This window comes from Triticum urartu, chromosome 3A (genome assembly GCF_056163025.1).
Source record: "Triticum urartu cultivar PI428250 chromosome 3A, HENAU_Tu73, whole genome shotgun sequence".
Lineage (NCBI taxonomy): Eukaryota > Viridiplantae > Streptophyta > Magnoliopsida > Poales > Poaceae > Triticum > Triticum urartu.
The window spans coordinates 210,469,446-210,478,450 of record NC_141875.1 but is presented as its reverse complement, the minus strand read 5'-3'; the positions used below and the strand labels follow the sequence as shown (position 1 = coordinate 210,478,450).

Below are 9,005 nucleotides of genomic sequence, written 5' to 3'. Positions count from 1 at the left end.
ATTTCACGATTACAACAAATGATTAATTCCACTACAAATTAAGAAAACAAATGTGTACTCCCTCCGTTTTTATTTAAGTCCGCATATTAGCATTGGTCAAAGTCAAGTTTTGTAAACTCTCACAAAGTTTATAACAAAAATATTAACATATACAGTAACAAATACATACCATTAGATTCATTATTGAATGTACTTTCACATCATATGGTAAATGTTTATATTTTTCTACAAACTTGGTCAAACTTTAGGAAGTTTGACTTCGGTCAAACCTAATATGCAGAGTTAATAAAAACAGAGGGAGTACTATTAGTTACTAGTACTACTCGGTAGTTGCTTAGCCCAATCACCCAACACGCCAAACGGGGAGTTTAGTGTTACAAAGTTTTGAGGTCGGCAGGAAAATCTCCTGCGACCCTGATTCGAGTAGTGCGAAGTTACCATCATACCCTTCGGAACAGGCCTACGACTGCTGATACGACTCCAACGTATTTAAAATTTTTGCTTGTTCCATGTTGTTATATTATCAATCTTGGATGTTTTATAATCATTTTATATCATTTTTTGGTACTAACCTGTTGACATAGTGCCAAGTGCCAGTTGTTGTTTTTTCCATGTTTTTTACATCGCAGAAAATCAATATCAAACGGAGTCCAAATGCCACAAAACTTTACGGAGATTTTTTATGGACCAGAAGGAACATAATGGGCCCTGGCTACACCTGGGGGTGCCCCGAGGGGAGCACAACCCACCAGGGCGCGCCAGGAGGCCCAGGCGTGCCCTGGTGGGTTGTGCCCACCTCGGCTGCCCCCGGACCACCTCTTTGCTCTATAAATACCCAAATAATCCCAAAACCCTAGGGGATTTGATGAAATATTCATCCAGCCGCCGTAGAGTCCAGAACCACCAGATCCAATCTAGACACAATATCGGATGGGGTTCACCACCTCCATTTGTGCCTCTCCGATGATGCGTGAGTAGTTCTTTGTAGACCTTTGGGTCCGTAGTTAGTAGCTAGATGGCTTCCTCTCTCTCTCTCTCTATTGATTCTCAATACAATGGTCTCTTGGAGATCCATATGATGTAACTCTTTTTGCAGTGTGTTTGTTGGGATCGATGAACTTTGAGTTTATGATCAGATCTATCTTTTTATATCCATGAAAATATTTGAGTTTCTTTGATCTCTTTTATGAATGATTGCTTATAGCCTCGTATTTCTTCTCCGATATTTGGGTTTTGTTTGGCCAACTTGATCTATTTATCTTGCAATGGGAAGAGGTGCTTTGTAGTGGGTTCGATCTTACGGTGCTTGATCCCAGTGACAGAAAGGGGGCCGACACGTATGTATAGCTACTACTAGGGATAAAACGATGGGGTCTATCTCTACATAGATAGATCTTGTCTACATCATGTCATCGTTCTTATTGCATTACTCTGTTTCTCCATGTACTTAATACACTAGATGCACGCTGGATAGCTGTTGATGTGTAGAGTAATAGTAGTAGATGTAGGCAGGAGTCAGTCTACTAATCTTGGACGTTATGCCTATGTAATGATCATTGCCTGGATATCGTTATGAGTATTTGAAGTTCTATCAATTGCCCAACAGTAATTTGTTCACCCACCATTTGGTATTTTTCTTGAGAGAAGCCACTAGTGAAACCTACGGCCCTCGGGTCTCTTTATCATTTATTTGCCTTTGCGGTCTACTTTTCCTTTGCATTTATTTTCTGATATATTAATCCAAAAACCCAAAAATACCTTGCTGCAATTTATTCTTATCTATTTTATTTCGCGTTCGATCTATCAATCTACTACAAATTTACCTCACTTCCGTTTGCCTATCTTGAGGCGCCGTACCCCGGAAGGGATTGACAACCCCTTTGACACGCCGAGTTGCGAGAAGTTGTTATTTGTGTGCAGGTGTGGTTTATGTTGTGTTTCTTGGTTCTCCTACTGGTTTGATAACCTTGGTTTCACATCTGAGGGAGATACCTACCGCCACTGTGCTGCATCACCCCTTCCTCTTTGGGGAAAAACCGATGTAGCTTCAAGTGACATCAAAAGGAATTTCTGGCGCTATTGCCGGGGAGGATCTTCAACATATACCAGGTTCCTAATCACAAATCACATCTCCTTACAATTTACTTTATTTGCCTCTCGTTTTCCTCTCCCCCACTTCACAAAAATTTTCCGTTTTATTCGCCTCTCCTTTTCGTTCGCCGTTTTCTTGTCAGATCTATCCTTTGCTTGCAATCATGAGTGATTTTGGTATGGCACCAACAGATGATGGCCTAACTCTTGAGATTGGACGTACATGCAATCTGGATGCTAAAACTTTTATCTTGGGGCAAGGGAACGTTATGGGAAAAGAATGTATCCATGAATTTTTCAATTGTGTGGGAAATTTGAGTCTTGATGATGCTCCTATACTTAAAACTACTAGATCTTATGTGGATGCTATTTCAGCACTAGTTCTGAAACTTGAAAGTAAATTTATTCATACTCATCCTACTTTGCAAAGATTGTTTTTTGAGCTCCCCGTTATAAAGAATCCTAGGGCTAAAAAGTTGGCCACCCTTGTCCATATGAATGAATTTGATTATATAATACGGGAAGCTAGGGAAATCTTTGATTTTTATGGTATGAATCATGAAAAACCTATGATAGATGAAATTCTTTACAATAGTGACTATGCTTTAAGACATTTGCTTGGGGATAATAAAATCTTTGATGAGAATCCTAAAAAGGAAGTCCCCGTTCCAGACATAATCCAACATGTTTTCAATAATGTTAATCAACATTACACTTGGATTGTTGCCGGAAATCAATGTGGTTATGATAATGGGCAACTAAATAATGCTAAGGTTTATATGGATAATATGTTTTATGTTGTTTTAACAAAACCCCTTGATGAAAACACCTCTAAGAGAATTAAGAAGAAGGATGACAAAACTTAAATCCTTGCTTTATGCCTAGCTAAGGGCGTAAAACCATAGCGCTTGTTGGGAGGCAACCCTATGAATAAAATTTATTTTTGCTTTTTGCTTCCTGTTTTTGAGTGCTAGCACAATTATTCTACTGTTATGATTGTGTTTTCTATGTTTTAATTACTGTTTGTGCCAAGTAAAGCCTTTAGGATCTTCTTGGGTGATAGTTGTTTGATCTTGCTGAAAAGAAATAGAAACTTTTGCGCTCGCGAAAATAATTCTCATTTTTAACCAGAGAGCGATAAAATACCAATTACACTTGCAGTATATCAACATACAAATTTCTCAGGTCTTCCTAAGTTTTTAGAATTTTTGGTTTTACAGAAGTATTCGAAATAATCAGATTGCTACAGACTGTTCTGTTTTAACATATTCTCTTTTCTTTGCGTTGTGTGCTTATTTTGATGGCTCTATGGTTTTCTTTGATGAGTTTTTGACATAGAAAAGTTGGAATAAAGTTGATATAATGCAAACACAAAATATGAATTGGTTTGGTATAGTACTTATAGTAGTGATTTATTATTCTTATTCTAACGTATCTCACGAAGGTTTTCTTGAGTTTTGTGTGATTGAAGTTTTCAAGTTTTGGGTTATCTTACGATGGATGAAGGAATAAGGAGTAGAAGAGCCTAAGATTGGGGATGCCCTCACATCCCAAGCTATTATCCAAAAATGAGCAACCAACCAAGCTTGGGGATGCCCCCCGAGTGGCATCCCCTCTTTCTTCTAACGACCATCGGTATTTTACTCGAAACTATATTTTTATGCGTGACATACTATGTGTTTTGCCTGGAGCGTCTTGTATGATATGAGTCTTTACTTTTTTTATTTTGTGTTTTAAGTCTTGATCCCTTGCTGGACACACTTATTTGAGAGAGCCAAAATTATGTCATGACTTGTTAGAATTGCCCTCTATGCTTCACTTAAATTTTATGAGCTATGGACTTGCTCTAGTGCTTCACTTATATCTTCTTGAGCACAGTGTGCTTTAGTATTTTTGAAGAAATGCTCTCTAGCTTCACTTATATTTATTTGATAGTTAGTAAATTTTCAAGAAATTTTCTCTTGCTCCACTTAAATTAATTTTTGAGAAAGAAAGAAATATTATGCTCATGATCTTCACTTATATTTGTTTGGGCTTGTCAAAAGCAACACATAAAAACTAGTCCCTAAGTGATGGATATCCAAGAAGGATATAACAAAAACTTTCATGAAGATAATTGGACAAAATAAACTTGATTCTTAGTAATAGTTTTGAGATATGATGATGTGATATGTGAGTTATGTTGGTGAGTAATTATGCTTTTGTAAGAATATTGGTGTTAAGGTTTGTGATTCCCTATGCAAGCGCGGAAGTCAATAGTCATGCAATGAAATTATATCCTACTTGTGGTGCATTGTTCGGTGTTAATTATGCTTAATGATTGCTTATGAGATTATTCGTTTCTTGGTTAGTCGCTTCTCAATCTTTTGCTAGCCTTCATTTTGCACTAAGTATGATCTCTACTTGTGCATCCAAAAACCTTTAACCAAGTTTTGCCACATGAGTCCACCATATCTACCTATATGCGGTATTCTTTTGCTGTTCTAAGCAAATTTGCATGTTCCATCTCTAATTTTGAAAAATAAAATAAACTTCTCTTTTGTGTGTTCGTTTCGCTCGTGGAGTGGTGAGGGGTGGCTAATATTTTCCACGCTAGATGTGTTATTCTCAAGATGAGTGTTTATTCACTTGTCATTGCATGAGAGTAAGGCAAAAGTATTAGGGATGCCCAGTCCCGAAATGAAAAATTAATTTACTTTATGTTGTCAAATAATAAATTCCTTAGGAAGTGTTGGTACGGATGACAACCGTGGATACGGCTAGCCATGGAAAGTGAAAGTATGGTGGAAAAAGGAATAAACTTTATTTTCTGTTTGGGAACCGCCTATGATATATCTAAGCATGGAAAGTGTTGGGAACTCTAAGTCGTTTTCGTTGGTGGGATGGATACACCTCCCAAAATGTTTTTATCTCTAAGTTTTTCGCTTTGAGCTCTCGCACCGCTACAAATCCCTACTTCCCTCTATGAAGGGCCTTTCCTTTACTTTATGCAATTTTTATTTTTGAATTTGAGTCTCCGTCTTCTCTTATAAAAGCACCAACTAGGAGCCAATATGATTGTACTTAAGTATTGGGTGTAGCTAATATGCGAGTGTGTTTCATGAATGGATCAATGACCGAGCACAATGGGCTAGGGATAGCTTATTTTAGCGTTGATATTTTGAAAGACATGGTGCTTGTTGATATGCTTGAGTATCTAAATTATCATGTCAAAACTAGACTATTGCTTTGAACAATATAAAAGTCCAAATGGCTATGCTATAAAGAAAAGAATATGATATGGCATATTAGGCAGCATTCCACATCAATTTTTTTTTGTTTTTAACACTTACCTACTCGAGGACAAGTAGGAGTTAAGCTTGGGGATGTTGATACGTCTCCAACGTATCTATAATTTTTGCTTGTTCCATCCTGTTATATTATCAATCTTGGATGTTTTATAACCATTTTATAGTCATTTTATATCATTTTTAGACTAACCTATTGACATAGTGCCAAGTGCTAGTTGCTGTTTTTTCTATGTTTTTTACATCGCAGAAACTCAATATCAAAAGGAGTCCAAATGCCACGAAACTTTACGAAGATTTTTTGTGGACCAGAAGGAATGTAATGGGCCCTGGCTGCATCTAGGGGGGCGCCCCGAGGGGAGCACAACCCACAAGGACGCGCCAGGAGGCCCAGGCCCGCCCGGGTGGGTTGTGCCCACCTCGGGTGCCCCCGGGACCGCCTCTTTGCTCTATAAATACCCAAATATTCCCAAAACCCTTGGGGAGTCGACAAAATATTCATCCAGCCGCCACAGAGTCCAAAACCACCAGATCCAATCTAGACACCATCTTGGATGGGGTTCACCACCTCCATTGGTGCCTCTCCAATGATGTGTGAGTAGTTCTTTGTAGACCTTCGGGTCCGTAGTTAGTAGCTAGATGGCTTCCTCTCTCTCTCTATCTTGATTCTCAATACAATGGTCTCTTGGAGATCCATATGATGTAACTCTTTTTGCGGTGTGTTTGTTGGGATCGATGAACTTTGAGTTTATGATCAGATCTATCTTTTTATATCCATGAAATTATTTGAGTTTCTTTAATCTATTTTATATCCATGAAAGTATTTGAGTTTCTTTGATCTATTTGTGTTTGTTGGGATCGATTGCTTATAGCCTCGTATTTCTTCTCCGATATTTGGGTTTTTTTTGGCCAACTTGATCTATTTATCTTGCAATGGGAAGAAGTGCTTTGTAGTGGGTTCGATCTTGCGGTGCTTGGTCCCAGTGACAGAAAGGGAGCCGACATGTATGTATCGTTGCTACTAAGGATAAAAGGATGGGGTCTATCTCGACATGGATAGATCTTGTCTACATCATGTCATCGCTCTTATTGCATTACTATGTTTCTCCATGAACTTAATACACTAGATGCATGCTGGATAGCAGTCGATGTGTGGAGTAATAGTAGTAGATGCAGGCAGGAGTCGGTCTACTAATATTGGACATGATGCCTATGTAATGATCATTGTCTATATATCGTTATGAGTATTTGAAGTTCTATCATTGCCCAACAGTAATTTTTTTCACCCACAATTTGCTATTTTTCTCGACAGAAGCCACTAGTGAAACCTACGGGCCCCGGGTCTCTTTCTCATTTATTTGCCTTTGTGATCTACTTTTCCTTTGCATTTATTTTTGGATCTATTAATCCAAAAACCCAAAAATACCTTGCTACAATTTATTCTTATTTATTTTATTTCGCATTTGATCTATCAATCTACTACAAATTTACCTCACACATGTTTGCCTATCTTGAGGCATCGTACCCCGGAAGGGATTGACAACCCCTTTAACACGTCGGGTTGCGAGAAGTTGTTATTTGTGTGCAGGTGCTTTTTACGTTGTGTTGCTTGGTTCTCCTACTGGTTTGATAACCTTGGTTTCACATCTGAGGGAAATACCTACCGCCGCTGTGCTGCATCATCCCTTCCTCTTTGGGGAAAAACCGACGTAGATTCAGGTTCACCCTACCCAGCCAACCCCACCCCGGCACCCAGAGTAGTACACCTGAATACTCCCCATTTTCTATCCCCACTGTAAAATAGACTTCTCCATGGCACCGCAGCCTTCGTGCTCCTCCCCTTCTACATCGGCACGCTCGTCCACCACAGCGCATCTGCCTCATCGACGATGTCGTACGCCGCACTGGACCCGGTCCACTGTTGTCGTCGTACACGGAGCCTCTTCCCCGGCATCGTCTTCCACGATCTCGGATCTGCTTCCTGAAAGCCGACAACAAGCGCAGAAGCACCACCGTCGTGGACAATGAAATGACTCCTATTGTCAACCATGATGCACAGAGGCCGCCGCGACCACCGTACCCCTCCTCGATTGGTAATGTGTATATTGAGTATCTTAGTAGTACATGTGCAGTTCCAATTTTGTTCATACCTACCCTTTAAGTTTCCTGATTGCTATTGTTCCAGTAAAATTAATTGGTTATAGCTTGCATTGTCCAACAGAATATCACCTTGTAATTGTGCGTTGCTCCTGTATTACGTTGTCCTTGGATAGGTTCTTCATCTGCAACTAGTAGTGTGGCAAATGATGGAAAGTTTTTTAGAACTAGCAAGATGACCATGCGTTGCATGGAACATCAAGATGTATTTCTATGAGTAGTTTATCTTGTGGGAGAAAAGGATGAACGAGGGAAGGCCTTATTTGCAAATGTGGAGAGGGGTGTGGATATCTTTTTGCAAAATTGCCATAGTTTCCTTCCTATCCATCAGATATAAATCGGACGACCTATATTCCAGGATGGCAAGCACACCATCATCACCAACTCTGTATTTTATAAGAAGAAGAGTAGATATAAATAAAAATATATGATATATAATATAATATATATAAGAGTAGAGATAGCAGGGACGTCGGGAAAGGATAACGCGAGCGCGGTAAAAAGTGGCTGAGCGCGCGCTAGTTTTGGCGCGCGGCATCTGGCGCGCTTTATAAATTCCAACGCCCTCCCACCGCTCTATGCCTCGCCACTGCTCTCACCCTGCTCTTTCTCGCCTCGCTACCGCCGCGCCACCGGGAAACTTGGGGCTACCACAGCGTCCGCGTGCGCCCCTCTGGCGGCTTCTCCACCGAGATCCGATTCCGCGAGATGCACCTCGGCCTCGACACTTTCAACACCGCCCACGAGACCGCCCGCACGTACGACACAGCGGCGTGGCTCCTCCAGCGGCCTCGTAGGGACATGAACTTCCCCAATGTGCCCACGCGAGAGCGGGTGTGGGAGCTCGTGCCACCCCCGCGGCATATCACCGACGAGGATCGTCGCGACAACCGGAGGCGGGAGTACCATCTCGGCATCGCTGAGATGGATGAGGAAGCAATGGCGTTGTGGTGCCAATGCTTCCCGCAGGACATCATCAATGAGCGCGAGTTCTATGCGCAAAGGAGGGCGGAGAGGGAGAAGAGGAGGGTGGAGCGAGCCACCTATCGCGAGGACATGCATATGCGGAAGGCGGCCGCTCATTTCAACATCAATCTAGGAGCAACGTCGCCCTGGGACTCCGACGACGATCGGTATATTCACTCCTACATTGATACGTCACAGGAGGACATCACCGAGGCGGAGTCGGACGATGAGGAGTAGTTGAACTATGTATTTTTTATCTATCTATGCTATATCTATGCTGAGAACTATCTATGTATCTATCTGTGCCAGTATCGACTCGGAGTCGAATGTGTGTCGTGTCAGAGTAGAAAGGAGAAAAAATATAGCGTGTCTGCTGGAGCAGGGTGCGCGTGCAATTTTTTGCAGCGGCCGCTGGAGCCAGCACTCTGCGGCCCGCAAAAACTAGCCATTCCGGCAATGTAAATGCTTTTTTAATGCACCGCGCATTGCGCTTCTGTTGGAGAT

At 41.1% G+C, this 9,005-nt stretch overlaps 1 protein-coding gene across 1 annotated transcript; it reads left to right on the top strand.

Moving 5' to 3' along the window:
• Positions 1–7,267: 7,267 nt before the first annotated feature.
• LOC147979233 (uncharacterized) lies at positions 7,268–8,738 on the top strand. The gene is made up of 2 exons (XM_087515093.1): positions 7,268–7,291; positions 8,058–8,738. Exons 1-2 carry the CDS (start codon positions 7,268–7,270, stop codon positions 8,736–8,738), a joined length of 705 nt encoding a protein of 234 aa, XP_087371219.1.
• Positions 8,739–9,005: the final 267 nt, after the last annotated feature.

What these genes read in the sequence shown, in the direction of transcription:
- LOC147979233 (XM_087515093.1), top strand. Translation starts at nt 7,268, where the DNA reads ATGTCGTACGCCGCACTGGACCCG. An exon ending in CGTACGCCGCACTGGACCCG is followed by an intron (nt 7,292 to 8,057) that starts GTCCACTGTTGT and finishes AGCGCGCGCTAG; the next exon opens with TTTTGGCGCGCGGCATCTGG.